The sequence below is a fragment of the Channa argus genome, chromosome 5 (assembly GCF_033026475.1).
Source record: "Channa argus isolate prfri chromosome 5, Channa argus male v1.0, whole genome shotgun sequence".
Classification (NCBI taxonomy): Eukaryota; Metazoa; Chordata; class Actinopteri; order Anabantiformes; family Channidae; genus Channa; species Channa argus.
The window spans coordinates 24,919,698-24,936,749 of NC_090201.1; the positions used below are offsets into that span (position 1 = coordinate 24,919,698).

General features: G+C 41.9%; 1 protein-coding gene across 3 annotated transcripts in view; it reads left to right on the forward strand.

Annotated features, from left to right (window-relative positions):
• Positions 1–17,052, forward strand: part of flnbl (filamin B, like) — a 64,175-nt gene that overhangs the window by 45,250 nt on the left and 1,873 nt on the right. For 2 of the 3 annotated variants that reach the window (XM_067504573.1, XM_067504574.1), the window contains exons 24-48: positions 278–395; positions 541–741; positions 1,103–1,276; positions 1,368–1,530; positions 1,896–2,056; positions 2,869–3,160; positions 3,401–3,554; positions 3,659–3,848; positions 3,947–4,194; positions 4,865–4,948; positions 5,696–5,801; positions 6,382–6,522; positions 6,869–6,997; positions 7,648–7,821; positions 8,171–8,329; positions 8,434–8,637; positions 8,762–8,914; positions 9,120–9,242; positions 11,302–11,568; positions 12,415–12,552; positions 12,636–12,751; positions 14,644–14,776; positions 14,938–15,114; positions 15,517–15,735; positions 16,129–16,338. In XM_067504573.1, the coding sequence (XP_067360674.1) occupies positions 278–395; positions 541–741; positions 1,103–1,276; positions 1,368–1,530; positions 1,896–2,056; positions 2,869–3,160; positions 3,401–3,554; positions 3,659–3,848; positions 3,947–4,194; positions 4,865–4,948; positions 5,696–5,801; positions 6,382–6,522; positions 6,869–6,997; positions 7,648–7,821; positions 8,171–8,329; positions 8,434–8,637; positions 8,762–8,914; positions 9,120–9,242; positions 11,302–11,568; positions 12,415–12,552; positions 12,636–12,751; positions 14,644–14,776; positions 14,938–15,114; positions 15,517–15,735; positions 16,129–16,338 (4,234 nt within the window). The remainder of the gene's footprint in view (positions 1–277; positions 396–540; positions 742–1,102; positions 1,277–1,367; positions 1,531–1,895; positions 2,057–2,868; positions 3,161–3,400; positions 3,555–3,658; positions 3,849–3,946; positions 4,195–4,864; positions 4,949–5,695; positions 5,802–6,381; positions 6,523–6,868; positions 6,998–7,647; positions 7,822–8,170; positions 8,330–8,433; positions 8,638–8,761; positions 8,915–9,119; positions 9,243–11,301; positions 11,569–12,414; positions 12,553–12,635; positions 12,752–14,643; positions 14,777–14,937; positions 15,115–15,516; positions 15,736–16,128; positions 16,339–17,052) is intronic. The other variant, XM_067504575.1, reaches the window with a different exon arrangement.

Sequence of the window (17,052 nt, forward strand, 5' to 3'; positions counted from 1 at the left end):
CATTTAGAGTCACCCACCATGTTGAACTGGCCATACAACAGAAACAGACAAAAACACATAGGATGGTTTAATTGTTTGAGACTTTTTCTTGATTATTCATGTGACTATTACATGAGTTTCTATCCCCTTGTTTCTAAAATGGGTATAAAAAGGGAAGTGTATGCAGTAGGAGAAAAGGAGTTTCTCTACACTTGGCTCGTTTGACACTTAAAGGGGGAAACGTACATTTTAAATTGGTACAGTATGAAGTTCGACCGAGCACGTTGTGTCTGTGCAGGTTGGAGAGATCAGTGTGGTGAATGTGGACTGTTCTCGGGCCGGACCAGGAAAGCTCAGTCTGGAGGCCATACCAGAGTCCTCACCAACCAGTCCTATGGGAGCTGCACCCGGCTCTGGTAACTTTTCATTCATCAAACCTGAGCCTGAGGTTTGGGTGGTTTTCTTGTTGGGATCAAAGTTTGTCCCCATTATTCTTCCATAGCCACTAAAATGTTTTCTGTCTCCAGTTCCTTGATTTAAAAACTATAACATTTGTTTCAGGTGTTAAAGCTAAGACAGAGGTGCTGGACAACAAAGATGGGACCTACACAGTGACCTATGTCCCCCTGACATCTGGCATGTACACCCTGCTGCTGAAGTACGGAGGAAAGGCTGTACCCGGGTTCCCCGCCAAGGTGATGGTGGATCCTGCTGTCGACACCTCAAAGGTCAAAGTGTTTGGACCTGGGGTGGAGGGAAAAGGTGTAGTATGATTCATGTGGGGTTTTTGTCCACACAGACACTTACAATGTTAATGTCCTTTTTAATGTTGACTTTGTATCATTTGTTTAATGGAAATCAAAGGGGAAAGGAAATATAAGTTGCATCCATATAACAGTATAAGCTTCCTAAAGGTTGGAGACAGAGATTAAATAAGAGTCGGTGCAGTAGATGTAAAATAGTCAAACTTTTATTCCCTAGTTAAATGAAGGCCCATAAACAGTCTTCTACATAGTGCGACTCAGCAGTTTTCCATGACTACTTTGACCATTGTTGTACAGTGTTTCCCGTCTGCAAAGCCACGATTTGTCAACACGGTGCCTTCCACTGTCCTCTTGTCCAGCTGTTTTTAGAGAAGCCACCACAGAGTTCACCATTGACGCCCACCCTCTGACCCGGCGAGGAGGAGACCACGTGAAAGTGGAGGTCAAGAACCCATCTGGAGCGCTGACAGACTGTCTGGTTACAGACAACGGCGACGGGACCTACAGTGTGGAGTACACTCCTTTTGAGAACGGTAACACACGTGTGCTTAGTCGTACAGCTGTTGCATACATTTTAGTGGCATCTACAAATGCATACTGTGTCTGTCTCGGTGCATATTCCAGGCGTCCACGGTGTCCAGGTTCTGTATGACGACACACCAGTTCCTAAAAGCCCATTCAAGGTTTCAGTGTCAGAGGGATGTGACCCCAGCAGGGTGGTGGCTACTGGCCCTGGGCTCCAACAAGCTCTGACTGACAAGCCCAACAACTTCAACATTATCACCAGGTACTGTTGGCATTAAAGGGCAGAGACTTTTGGGAGTAGAGATTTAGTTTGGTGGTAATTTATCGAACCTGATTCCAGTTTTAAATGAGATTTCTTTCCTGCCGTTTACTGAGCCTTTTAAAATGTTTTGTGGGTAATTTTAACAGAGTGAGTGTTTGCACCTCACAGCAGGGCTGTAGAAGCTAAAAGGCAAAACGCACTAAAATGTACACTTTCATTTAGTTTAGAATGTATCCACACTCTTGATGAACTTGGACCGTACAGTGCATTGTCTCGATTCATCCAGCATTTTGTCGCGATGGAAAAAAAATAAAACTTGTGTTCAAATTTAGTGCTGATTTTTGCTGGTATTGATCCTGTAACAGAGGGGCAGGAATTGGTGGTCTTGGCATCACTGTGGAGGGTCCATCTGAGTCAAAGATGTCCTGCAAAGACAACAAAGACGGCAGCTGCAGTGTAGAGTATGTTCCCCTCACCCCTGGCCTCTACGACGTGAACATCACCTACGGAGGAGAGCACATCCCCGGTGGGTACTTTTTAAAAATGTTTGGAGTTTCATGTTTAATAAATGAGCTACTGGTGCACTATTTTCAGTGGAGGCTAAATAAAAATGATGCTCTGAAATCTCCAGCAGTACAGTAGGTTTACTGGAAATCAAAACATGTCAGCTTATTGATGTTGACAACAACGGAGCTCTAAAGCACGGAGGGAATAACCTGTCCAGTTTAATTGATGACGGATTTTCATCTCAAATATAGTGAAAGTCCAAAAGGCCAGAAAAATCTCACATCTAAAAAGAACTTAAAAATGTTTCGCTTTTATTTTATTTTATTTAAGCGTAAACCGTATCTACAACTCGTGTTTTAGAAGGTTTACACCTTATTTGAATAAGACGTAAATAATTTGTTACCAAATTACGTTTTTAAGAGTGGGAGGCTGCAGCTTAGTTGGTACGGCAGTCCTCCACAGATCCTCATAGGTGCTGAAGTGTCCTTGGGCAGGACACTGAACTCTTCATGGTAATCTCTGTTTTTTAATCTTAATCGTCTGATCAACAAACATCACTTTGCATGAAGGTGATTTAATAAATTAAATTTATTTGACATTATATTTTGGGACATGAATATCCACTTGTCCAAATGTCCAACTTTAACAAAAATAAGGGAAGAAATATTTTTTTCTAGCATACAAAGATGGGCTTCATGAGCTGGCTTTTGGTTCTTTAACTTATGACTGTAAAACTGAACTCTTTTCTGAACAATCAATACCAATGGTTGTAACTATCCATATTTGTACCACATGGTATTTTTACCTTTTGCTGTTGTAAACCAATTCCAGGAAGTCCATTCAAGGTCCCAGCGAAAGACGTGGTGGACTCCACTAAGGTCAAGGTGTCCGGTCCTGGTGTGGGCTCAGGGGTCAGGGCAAATATCCCACAATGCTTCACAGTAGACTGCAGGAAGGCCGGTGTGGCCCCGCTGGCTGTCGCCGTCACAGCTCCCAAAGGCGTCTCTGAGCCTGTTGAGGTGACTGACAACGGCGATGGGACTCACAAGGTGTGCTACACACCTTCCTTGCAGGGACCGTACTCTGTCGCCGTCAAGTATGCAGAGGAAGACGTCCCCCACAGGTACACATTCAATCCAGGCAAATCCACAAACATAGAAGAATGCAGGTTTGATGAGAAGAGACATTTCCACATTAGTTAATCAGTAAATTGGTGTTTATTATAATGAAAATTCATTCATGGGAAGCTGGACCTGGTCTTTCTTGCTGTTTGTTTGGCTAAAGTAATTGTTCAGAGGCATGTTGGTGTCAACTGTTGTCCCTGAGTATTTGTATCTATAGTAACTGTCTGTGGTCTCTTCAGTCCCTTCAAGTTTCGTGTTCTGCCCACTCACGATGCCAGTAAAGTACGAGCCAGCGGCCCCGGGCTGACCAGCAGCGTCCCCGCCAGCTTCCCTGTGGAGTTCAACATCGACGCCAAGGACGCCGGCCAAGGCCAACTGAGCGTGCTCATTACTGTTAGTAACCCACACACACACACACACACACACACACACACACACGCGCGCACACACTCTAATTACATGGAAAAAAAAAAAACTTCTGGCTTCTTCTACTTCAGGACCAGGATGGTAAACCTAAGCAAGCTAGTATCCATGACAACGGAGACGGTACATATCGAGTGTCTTACATCCCTGATCGTACAGGCCGGTACACCATTGTCATAAAGTACGGTGGCGATGACATCCCAGCGTCGCCCTACAGAGTCCGTGCCACAGCCGCCGGAGATGCCAGCAAATGCACCATCACTGGTCTGTCATGAGCAAAACCATGTCAGATAAACAAATACAAAAATAGAATAAGTTTAAATTAATATGAATGTGGTATATAAAAGAACATGTCTTCTTAGGTCCAGGTGTGGGTCCCACTGTTGCTATCGGCCAGGAGCTGGGCCTGGTGGTGAACACGAAGGGGGCCGGGAAGGGGAAGGTGAGCTGCGTGGTGGTTCAGCCTGACGGCAGCGAGGTGGAGGCAGATGTTCTGGAGAACGAGGATGGCACCTTTGACATCTTCTACACTGCACCAGCCCCAGGAAGTTATGTCATCTACGTCCGCTTTGGAGGGGAAAATATTCCACGCAGTCCCTTTAAAGTCATGGTAAGGGGGATGCAGAGGTGTATTTATTACACTGTGAATATTGGGATCCAAAATGGTTCACATTAGCAGATGTTGGTGTGGTACAGCTTTTAACATAGGAACATGTTAGAGACATGTTGACATATGGATTTTTCACTGTATTTCACTGTTTACCGCAGTTTGATTTCACGTTGGATCCCTATTAATTTTTTAATATTTTGAGTCAAACCTGTTATAGTTTTGCTGTTCACATCCACAGCAAACTGGCAATTTCGCTTGTGAACATAAATAACATTTTGGTTATTTTACAAAAATAGAACATAACCTTCTGTGCAAAAGATTTAGGGACCAAATTTAAAGTGAAAATACTGTTTTCTTTATTAATCAACATCATACAAAACACCAATAGATAAAATGTCTGTCTGTGGGGGATTCTTGTTATTTTTGGAAGATTTGGGAACAGATGCCTCCTTAATCTGGTTGAATAGCAGTTCAAAAATCTAAAGTGCCTAAAACCTTTGCACAGTACTGTGCATAACAATTCTCAATAGACATGTGTTTCTTCAGTGGTAGTACTTACACTTGAATATGAGGAAACCATCACACACACACACACACAAATGAAGGGTGAGTGAAAATGTGTTTGGGTGTGTGAGATCGGAAGTTAATCCTTAAACTGTCATCTCTTCAGGCCACTGATGAGGTACCATTGATTCAACAGCAGACATCGCAACAGGAAAAGGCCGCTCCCCCCGGAGCTGGCTTCCAGCCCTGGGTACACACGCACGCACGCACCCACGTGCACATACACACACTTACAAAAAAAAGCAGTCAACAAGCTTGTGTTTACATGATGTGCATGAATTATCCCCTAATGGACAGCAGTACAGTGTTTGATGTACAAACGTAATACTGTGTATTCACAACACACAATACAGATATGTCGCAAACACAAACAATTAACACTGTATAAGCACAGAAATAAAAAGTTGTCTGATTTGGGTAAAATGGCCTTTTAACTTACATGCATGCACATACACAAACACAACCACTGTGCACACACTACTGGTTGCAATCTGAGCCCTGTCTCCATTCTAAAGTGTACTCGCCTGATGCTTTGTTTCCCCCCATGTCATTGCTTCTCTTTGTGTCTTAGCCAATCGGATTGCAGCAAACTTCTGACATCTTGAAATAAATAAACCCTATAGGTGTTTGTGCCATGTATTGTTGTGGTTATGGGTGTTTTTCAGAAGATTTTCCCTCATCAGAGGTGTTGCTGTGGTGGGTCATTCTTTCTGTCCTTTACCTTGGTGCACTCTTCATTTCTGTGGCTGCATCACAGAATCATCATCCTCCTCTTCTTCCTCTTTCCTGCTCCGTTGCACTAAACTTCCCAGGAGGCCCCTGTGTGGGCGGGGCTTGGATTCCACAGCAGCATGCTTCTAATGCAGGTCTCCAAAGAGGACATGAGGTTGATTTACTGATAAATGTTAGAGCCCGTTTCTCTGTCCCTCTTCTGCAGGTGACATCAGATGGCTACAAGCCAGTCGGCAGCAGTGTTAATGGAAGTGGCTTCAGACAGTTCGACATGGTGATACCTTTCTCCTTCAGGAAGGGAGAAATCACTGGTAAGAGATGGATACACGCTGGTATATGCAGCCTTTTACATTTTAATTAATGTGTATGTCAGGGGACTAAGGGTTGTTTCAAAAAGGTTGATATTTTGGGTTGGTGGGCTTTTAGACCTGCTTTGGATAATTGTGTCATTTCACTTTGATGGTTATCTCTGAATAGAATCTGTTCTCTCTGTGCAACGTTTCCCTCAGCCACTGTTGGCAAGTTGCTGTTGTCACTGCTCATCTTTTATAACCAGAAGAACTTAATTTTAACTTCGTGTTTACATTTCCAAACCCCTTTGGCTTATCCAGCTGCTTTGCATATTTATTTTACTGAATTTTGTGAATGGATACCTGTAAGTAACCGTTCCTTCTCATTACTACTCCACGTAGACCTCATTTATCCTTGACGGTGGGACCATGAAGTACAAATCCTGTGTCCACTAAACTTTTCCTTTTAAATGGTTTTCAATACCTATCAGCAGTTTTTTTTCTTCCATAAAGACAGATAATACAGATATTCCCTAAGTTTGCTAATCATAACAAAGATACTGTACAGTATATCAGCGACAAAGCTATTTCTCTCCATCAGGTGAAGTGCTGATGCCATCAGGTAAATCAGCTCAGCCAATTATCACAGACAACTTGGACGGAACGGTCACGGTGCAATACTCACCCACTGAGGCTGGACTGCACGAGATGCACATCAAATACAACGGCACACACATCCCAGGTCAGTTAAACAAGGGTGGCTGCAGGTCCTTAAAGTCTTCATGTCTTAATTTCACATTTACTATTTAAAGCCTAAAGCGTTAAATTTTCTTAAATTCAAATGGGATAGGCCTTATTTAGAAATTTTGAAGAAAAGTTTATATTTCAGTTATTCCTAAAAAGAAGGTGGTTATGGTGATGTGAGCTCAAGTTTTCCCAAACCAAACTGGAACAATTTGTTTAGGACCCGGCTTTGTGGTTTTGCCTTTACACTACATCGAAGTTGTGTTGGAATAAAGGCCTTTTTTAGTGCGAACACGTTTTTTAAAAATACAGATGTAATTCTGTTGTTTGCTTGTATGTTTCAGAGTCTCCACTTCAGTTCTATGTGAACCACATCAGCAGTCCCTGTGTCACTGCCTATGGGCCTGGTCTGAGCTATGGCATCGCTAACAAGCTGGCTTCATTCACTGTCTTCACTGATGACGCCTCTGAGGGTAGGAGACAAATGGGTAGTTTTTCTGGTACCATTGTCTGATGGCAGTCAGCTGTGACGACCGCTTTGGTCAAAGTGGTATTAGGTTACAGTAGATTCAGGCTTTAGTCAGCTATTTAGACTTGACTTAGTTCCTGTAATCATTCGTCCTTTTCATACTGATGCTGAAAAGATCCTTTGAAAATCTTAGAGAAGAGGCACAAAATTTAGTTTTTACTGAAGCTGAAACTAAAAGTTAGCAGACTGATTTGGACAAATAAGATGGTTTGATGACATTTTAGAGTGAAAGTTTGACTGCTGAGCCACAGTGGACGGCAGTAATTGTAAAGTTTCCACTTTGTTGATGACAACTTTGGAAGAAATTCACTTGATTATTGTAGCTCGGACTGCTGAAGCCTAATGCTCGCATTAGAGAGACACGCAGAGGATAAATGCTTCCACAGTGATGAACTGATGCTTCTTAGAGATTTACAACAATGTTTGCTTCATATGGATTAGTCCAGCAGGATTAGTGGGTACATTTATAGGACTGTAATCTCTAACATGATGCATAATAAACTACCTCTAGAGCCACTAAGGTTTGGCTTTTTTTTTCCTTGACAAATAATTTTATTGCTGTTAATTATCCGTCTGTTGATTCTTGGACTGAAGGAGGTCTGGACTTGGCCATTGAGGGTCCATCCAAAGCACAGATCAGCTGCGTGGACAACAAAGATGGGACTTGCAGTGTCAGCTACCTGCCCACTCTGCCTGGAGACTACAACATCTTGGTCAAATACAATAACGAGCACATCCCCGGCAGTCCTTTCACAGCCAGGATTACTGGTCAGTCTGCACCCCAACACATGTGCTGGAAAACGTATTCTCATATATATTAAAATATCTTTTTGCATTCTTTCCAAATTACTTTAGTTTAAACAGAAGCATGACTTCCTAACGTCACAATATGACATTTTGTAGCCACTCTACATGAATTATGGCAAACTGCACTGAAAAGAGAAGTGACTAATTCAGAAATGAGTTGTATAAAACAATATAAAGATGCAGGTAGTTGCTCCAACTGAATGTGCACAATTCAAAGCATTAGCATAATGTGTTTTCCATAGAATTTGTGATAAAAGGCAGATTTACCTGCTGTCAGCAACACTTATGTTTGCGTGCGTTTGTGTTTCAGAGGACAACCAGCGACGTTCTCAGGTCAAACTGGGCTCGGCTGCAGATTTCTCTCTGGACATTACTGAGACGGACCTCAGTCTGCTGACCGCTAGCATCAGGTCTCCATCTGGACGTGATGAACCCTGCCTGCTGAAGAGGATGCCCAACAACCACATCGGTAACACACAAAAATTCTAAAGTTATAAAGTCAGTGGAAACATTTATTTGACAAGGTTTCTTCTGTATTTTCACCTTCTCCACCACGTCGCTTCCTCCCCCCAGGTATCTCTTTCATCCCCCATGAGGTTGGTGAACACAAAGTTAGCATCCTGAAGAACGGGCGCCACGTCGTCAACAGTCCTATAACAATCATGGTCGTCCAGTCTGAGATCGGCGATGCCAGCCGGGTCAAAGCTCATGGCGATGGCCTTGTCCAGGGAACCACCTTCAACAATGCCAGCTTTGTGGTTGACACACGGGAGGCTGGTCAGTACAGTGCTTCTTTGAGTTTAGAACATTTTATTGCAATGGTTTGAAATGCATCACTAAAAAGTCAGTACCTGCTGTCAACCAGTCAGTATTAGCTTTGTAAATCTACGTGTGTGTTTAGGTTATGGCGGCCTGGCTCTATCCATTGAAGGTCCCAGTAAGGTGGACATCCAAACAGAGGACCTGGAGGATGGGACGTGTGGGGTTACCTACTGCCCTACTGAACCTGGAAACTACATCATCTCAATCCGCTTTGCTGAAGAACATGTCCCAGGTAAAAACGCAGTTTTCTTAACCAGACACTGTTGAAGGTATTAAAAAAAAGAAGAAAAAAAAGAAAAAATTATCATAGAAAAAAAAAAGTTAGTGATTCTGATGCCCCTAAGGGCAAAACAATACTTTGGGGGATAGAAATCAAGAAATGTGTGTGTTTCAAGGGATTTAATGAGCACAACCTAAGACACCTTCTTTGTCAACAGGAAGTCCATTTACAGTGCGTGTAACTGGGGAGGGTCGTATCAGGGAGAGCATCACCCGGCGACAGAAGGCAGCGTCTGTTGCCAGCATTGGGAGTGTGTGTGACCTCAGTCTGAAAATACCAGGTACACACACACACATAAGTACACAAGTGGTTCTTCTGCTCCAATTACCCAAGCTACAGGGCACACAGGATCTTGATAGGTTGTACTGTAGGTCTGTATTTCTGTCATGAACCAAACTGAACAAACCTTGAACAGGACAAACTGATGTTAAGACAAGACAGTGAGTTTATAGGAAGCTAAGAGTGGTGACAGTGGTTTTCAAGGCCAGTTTTCTGTAAAACATCTGACACAGCTGGCAAACAATAACTGAGCAGGGTGGTTCCAGATCAGCTCTACACCATGTCACCACTTCTACATTCATTTCATGGAAAAGGCTATGAAACTTGACATGCTTAAATTATTGTACTTTTTTTGTTATTTTAAACTATTGTACGTCTGGTCACTACTCCCCTCTTGTCAGGAAACAAGTGGTGTTCACTCGTAAATGCCTCAAACAGTAAAAGTGATTTGTGTTTGGTTGTTTGGCATAAAACTGAATTACCCTGGAAATCTGAGCACAACATTCACACGTCATGTTTTTTTCCCTTGTTGCTGTAGTTTTTATAAACTTTGTCCTTTATTTCTCTCTTCCTGTCTTTTTCTCTTTTTTCTCCATCTTATATTTCTGCATTTGTCTTTTTGTCTCATGTTTTTATGCTTTTCTACTTCTGTCCTAATCAATTTTCACTTACTCATAGGAGGTTTCTCCTCCTCTGTCTTCTATTACTGTCTGCAATGATTCCTCTCTCCTCCTTTGTGTTCTCCTCCTTTCCCCTCTGTGTTCTCCTCTTCCTTCAGTGAGCTGGTTCCTCCTGGTCTTGTCTCGACAGCTCCTCTCTCACACCTCTTTCCGCTCCTACTACTCCCTCTGGTGGTCTGGAAGATCTAGTGGTTGTAGAGCTTCTACCTCTGCTGTTGTCCAGGATCAGAGCCTCCCTCCTCAGCGGGTCCGCCTCATCTCTGGCCTCTCTGGTCTTGTGCTCACGGGCAGAACGAGGGCGGCACGGGGCGTTTGGGTCATTGATACACGCTGCTCAGTGGGCGGTACTGGGGTGGAGGGTGCGTTAACGAGCCCTAGAAACAAAAACGCTGGGGTTGGTAGCACAAGATTTACAGCATGACTTGCTGCTATCTGAAAGATTAAAGGTGGTGCCACCACTTTACAGCTTGACCTTATTCAAAAGACTCTTGTCTGATCCCAGCATGCACACATGGGTGACAAAGAACAGTAAAAACCGATGTACTGGAAAGTGTTTAAGCCTCCAGAAAGGCTTTAGACGTCCTTGTAGATTTATTTATTATTTTTTTAGATCTGTGAAGTGCCACTCACGATTAAGTTAACGATTAAGGTCATTCGGTCTCATTCACCAATATCTTTGCATAATTTAGTTTTTAAGAAAAGTCTACCTCAGCTTCATGATGTGTTCCTAAACTACAGAACTGCAGAAATTATTGTGTTTTAGTTGTTCACATATTAAACTGCCTACTTTTCTGTCTATGAGAAACTAAAATTGCAATAGTGTTTTTACAATCTTTTTATTTGTATACAATTACTTCACTTTCTGTACGACTGCCAGCTGTTTAAATATTTAATGCATGGTTTTTTGAGGATTGTGGAACATGTGCAACCCAGTTATTGCTATGCAGAATTAATTGGCAACAAAGCAAAGTCTGTATCCATAATTTCTAACAATGGCAGTGTTGCTCTGCGCTGATTTTGCTTTTATGGATTTTTGTTCACTTTTGTTTCTAAAAAGATTTGTTTTTAAAAGTAAGTCAAATTACTTTTTCTCATTCATAAACATTTTAACAGAGCGCTCAGATTCTGACTTCAGATAAATCAAACGTCATATGTGCATGAGAGCTAAATGTCCTGTGTCAACATCTGAACTTCCTTCTCCTTGTAACCTTATTTTTTTCCCCTGCGTCTTTTTCTTATTTACGTCTTATTGTTTTGCTTCCTTAACCCTCCAAATTTAGTTTAACACAGGTGTATTAGCACCTGTGGTAAACAAAAAAAAAAAAAGTTGATAGAAAATCAGGTAAAGCAAAACCCAATACCCTCTGTCTCTCTTTGCAGCGCTAGACATGCAGGACATCACTGCTGAGGTCACCTCCCCCTCTGGAGCCAGTCAACCTGCTGAGCTGGTTCCTGTGGGAAACAACACCTATAGTGTGCGTTTCGTCCCCACAGAGATGGGGGTGCACAGTGTGAGTGTGAGGTACAGGGGTGTCCATGTCCCAGGTAGCCCCTTCCAGTTTACTGTGGGACCTCTAGGAGAGGGCGGGGCAGCCAAAGTGAGGGCAGGAGGTCCGGGGCTTGACGGAGCACTGGCAGGAGAGCCAGGTACACACACACACACACACACACACACACACACACACACACACACACACACACACACACACAATATACAAGGTTTATACACATTTAGGCCAGTGAATTTCCATGACTTTTGCAAAAATTTTAAATCTAATGTTTTTGTGTCTAAAGATTCTTTTTCCATGTAATTACACTTATTCCACAATATGTTTGTATACAGTGGAACATTTGACAGTTTGCTATCATTTTTTTTTCAGTTGTGAGTTTAAGTATATAGCCTTTATATGATTCTATCATAAATATTATGATTCAAACAAAAAAGCTAAAAATGGGAAAACTCATTGACAAATACTGGGGTCCAAAAGACTAAGACCAATGTAAAATCTGTGAGCTTTAAATGATTCCATTCTTAGCATTTAGTCTTGAAGATGGTTTGGTGACAGACTGTAGTGTTTCTCTTCGCTGTTTGCAAATAGCAGCCGAAAAGAGTGAGACACGCTTGATGCTTCAAATGAAACACACCTACAGCCACTGATTTGCAATAGTAACTTAGGTTTCCCCAGAGATCATTTCATTCAACAAATCATTTCAGTTCTTCTGCAGAGGCCTGGAAACATCTATGCTTAAAGTGTATGGATGCTGAAAAACTGACTCTATCTTGCATTTCGTCACATTAAGACTAAGTGGGGCTTTTACACTGCTATTTTCTGTAAAGTGATGGCTTTTTAGTTTTAGAGAATTCAAAGAAATGTTTTACTATTACCAATTAAAATGCAGCCCCTAATGCCGCTCTAGAGAGGTCCTGGCCTGGTTATGTTAGGTTCTGTATATAATATGGGTAGAGTTTTTATGCTGTCTCTTTTTCATCAGCTGAATTTAGTATCTGGACGAGGGAGGCAGGCGCTGGTGGTTTGTCCATTGCTGTGGAGGGACCCAGCAGAGCTGAGATCTCCTTTGATGACCGTAAAGATGGATCTTGCGGCGTCTCTTATATCCCTCAGGAGCCTGGTAGAGAAAATCACTCAACAGTTTATCAGTTGACTGTACACTGATGCATCTGTCACGCTGAGTTACAATCTCCTCTTCTCTAGGTGACTATGAGATTTCGGTGAAGTTTAATGACCAGCACATACCTGACAGCCCCTACTTGGTTCCTGTCCTTGCTCCAGTGAATGATCCCCGCCGCCTCACTGTTACCGGCCTTCAGGTGAGGCATGAGGAGACACCTCCACACCCAGCCCACCCTGCCTTGCTTGAAGGACTCTGGAGAGCAGTTGCATAAATATGTTTTGTGGCCTTTCTGACTTTATCTCCAACACATCTAACAAGAGCTGGTCTCTGATGTCCTCATTCCTGATCCTGTCCATCCTCTTCACTCCCAAAGAGAACCTCAACATCTTAAGCTCTGCCTCCTGTCTTTTCTTCAGTGCCACTGTCTCTAAGCCCAACAACATCGCTGTTCTCACCACCGTCTTGAAAACCTTTCCTTCTCGCTGATACTCTTTTGTCACACAACACACCTGATACTTTTCTCCACCTGTTCCAACCTGCATACAACAGATTTTCTATTCTTTGAATGCTGACTTTTTCTAAATTATAATAGGGAAGAGAGACATTGAACTGTGGGCCAAGTACCAGCTTTAAGTAGTTCATATCATTTTAAACCCTTCTAGTTGTACAATCAAGTTCAAGATTTTCTATTTTATTTATGCAACTGTCCTCCGAATGTGACCAAAGCCAGACAAACAAGCTGTGTATGTGTTTGTGTCTAAATCATGTGTGACACTTGGGCCTGAGAGGTGTTATAGGAAATTTGCCTGGCTCTGGTCATCCTTCCTTTTGTCTGGTGTGGAACTGCTTCTCTTGTGTTTCATTTAAAGGCTTTTAACAGCACAATCGTCTTCATCAGCAGCATCATCACCTTCCTGGTTGCCCAGCTCCATCAGACAGAGGGCCACAGCAGAGTTCCTGCTGTCCTGTGGTAATTTGGTTGTAGTAGTATTAATAGTAGTAGTATTTTAGTCTTGAATCACTTCTTTTCAGTCTAACGTGCTCATGTGTCAGTTAATGCTGGGTCTTATACTACAGTCAACAGATAAAGTACTGTTGTCTTCGTGCTTGGATGTTGGCAAAAGGATGTTGCCTTTGTAATATATTTTACTCTGAGGTAGAACATTTCCAGCTGGTTTAGACTTTACCACATTACTTATTCTTTTTAATATATCTGGTTTGAAAAATGAGCTGCTTCATTGCAAGATTATATTTAGAGCATTTTTGCTTCAGTGACATAGTGCCTCGTTTTTTTAAGATTTATTTCATCATATTAAGTCAATTATTTAATTATTTAGCCCCAATATTGCAAATGGCAGAGGATATTAAAAAATCCAGTAACAAAAGTCGTACTTAATTATTAATTGAATCATTCTTCAATTTACAACAAGCTCTCCATTTTATAATTGCGCAATGTTCTTGCATAGTTATATAAATAAATTGGTAAATTATAATAATAAATATAATTGTATTGTGAATATAAAATAAATCTTTGGCTTAAGCAAATTGCAGGTGGTTAGTTGAAGCTGCACCATTTGGTACTAAGGCTCTGGTATCAAACACGCACCAGTATTTAAAAAATTGAAAACGATATCCCAACTGTTATGTTGATACACTAAATTCAATGTAGTGTCATTTGCCGAGTTTCAAGAAACAAGAAATCCGTACTGGTGCTAGTCCCCATTAAATAATGTTAGTCCAACACAAGCACCAATGACACTGTACTATAACACTATCAGACAGTAATGTTAGCTTGTCCCTCTCAACGCGGATGCTGTCGGCCTTCTGTCTGCTGGAGCTGCACCAACAGGAGCTCAGGTAAGAGCAGAACAGTCAATTCACTACATAGAGAGAAATAGTAGAACCTGAACAGAGAATATAAAGGAGCAATAATTAGGGAAAACAAGCAAATGTATGTGTATTGTTTGTGGCACTTCCCCCGCCTTTAGGGCGAGTGATTTTATTTGAGTTTGTATTTTGAGTTTGTCACCTTATTTTCTTCCCTGTCATGTTGTGCACCTTTGGACACTGTGGGTCCAACCTCGGCAGGAGTCCGGTCTGAAGGTCAATCACCCCGCATCCTTTGCAGTGCGTTTAAATGGAGCACAGGGCAAGATAGAGGCCAAAGCCCACAGCCCCTCTGGTGCTCTGGAAGAGTGTGTTGTCACAGAGCTGGAGAAAGGTTTGTGCTATTCATACATGTTCAAATTGACACAGTAAATCAGACAGACTTTTAAAAAAGGTCAAGGTCACTGCCTGATATAGCAAATTATTTGTCAAGAATAATAGTCTCTTGTTGACAGCTGGACTGCTGGTAACAAATTTCTCTGTTCTGTCCTCCAGATAAGTATGCAGTCCGATTTATCCCCAGGGAGAATGGTGTCCACTCCATTGATGTCAAGTTCAATGGCTCTCACATCCCAGGAAGTCCTTTCCAGGTCAGAGTTGGGGAGCCAGGACAGACCGGAGATGCTAGTCTTGTTTCAGCGTATGGAGCTGGACTGGAAAGAGGCACAACAGGTGGGTTAACTCTCAGCATACTCCTGACTTCTTCGCATTTAAATTGTTGGCATGTCGTCACCTTTAAAAAATAAAGTCACACAGTACTCTGAAATAAACACAACTGCATCGTGAAGGAACACACTGTAATAACATTGAATATATCAATTATTGCAAGTTGAAAGTATTTTTTTTTTTGAATACATTATACATTTTAATTAAATGCCAGAAAATGGTTAGCTCGTTCCTGCTCTAGCCTAAAAGTGTTTGAGTAAAACAAGACATAAAAATATTTGATTTTTATGCTCAATATGCAGTGTCTGCCATACAAGTACACACACTCACCATTAACTGGTGGCTGACTGTACAGCTGCTTCTATGTAGTTGTAAAACCAAAAATGTTAATGGTCTTTATCCTTGCAGGTACCCAGTCAGAGTTCATCATAAACAACACTAAGGCAGGCCCTGGGGCTTTGGCTGTGTCCATTGAGGGTCCATCCAAGGTAAAGATGGACTGCCATGAGGTTCCAGAGGGCTACAAGGTGCAGTACACACCCATGGCACCCGGAAACTATCTGATCAGCATCAAATATGGAGGCCCACACCACATCAGCGGCAGTCCCTTTAAGGCTAAAGTCACAGGTAACTTGGAGTCATCACTCTGCTGAAGTTTATTGTACCTTACATTACAAAGCTAGTGTTAATGATGTTTGTATGGCTCCACGGATAAATTTCTTTGTTGTATTATTCTTTCTTTGGATAATTGTACGGACATTTGGTATAATACCAAATTCTGTTACCGACTTTTTTTTGTCAGTGTGCGTAGAGGAAACAATGTGACATAAAGTTTGTATGCAGTCGATTCTGGTAGGTCCTGTGTGTGCTGTCAGATTGTTGTGTGGGAAATGTAGGAGCTCATAACAAAAGGAGGAGTTTTGAAAATCCATGGTTTTGCATAGGTTTTAATTTTGTTTACTCTCTGGATTCAATTTTGAATAATTTTAAGCTGGTAAATATGAACGTACCTTCTCTCAGGTCCCCGGCTAGTGAACGTAACTAATGCTAGTGAGATGTCAACCCTAACTGTGGACCCAGCAATACGGGTGGCCAGCAGCAACTTCACTCGAAGCGCTATGCCCAGGCCGACAGACTCTGATGCTAGCAAAGTGCTTAGTCGAGGAACTGGTCTCAGCAAGGCATTTGTGGGCCAGAGGAGCAGCTTCTCAGTTGACTGCAGCAAGGCCGGTAAGGAATTGTGCTCCTGCTCGATTTTTCAGAACATCCTCACTTCACAACTATGCACATGCACACACTTTGACCTAAGCTAGCAGACTGCAATCACTACTGTCATCGAGCACAAAGTGTTCAGGATACTGGGGAAGTAATAAAATATTTCATGCCAACATGGTACCTAGTCTAATGAAATATCACAATATAGGTATTTGATGATTAGCCCTTGAGTGACTCTTTACTTTCTAGGCATAATCTAAAAAAAAACTAAATTTATACTTTTAGACCCGGCTAAAAAAAATTACTGTTTTGAAACACTAACAACTACAATTTTAGCAATAAATAAATTTTAGTTCAGATCAGCAAAGAAACTATTATAACACTGGCAGAGTATTGGCAACGGCAGCAGAGAGGAATGGGACAGAGACTGTCCCTGCACACATCAAGCAGTGTGTTAGCGAAGTTACTTCCTTAATGTAAATTCTGCACACAGAGGCAAATAATGTGCTCCTGTGATGAGAAGGAAATTCATCCACGTTACAGTGAAGTATTCGCTCAGTTGTTTGCTTAACTTAGCAATGAGAATCTGTCACACACGCCATAACCACCAATGTTTATCTGTTATCTTCCAAATGAGTTTCTTTCTTTTTTCTCTCCGAAATAATTTTATGACAAGAGTGGTGAATGAAACTAATGTGTTAAATTCTAAACTCTTTTCTTCTTCCCTCC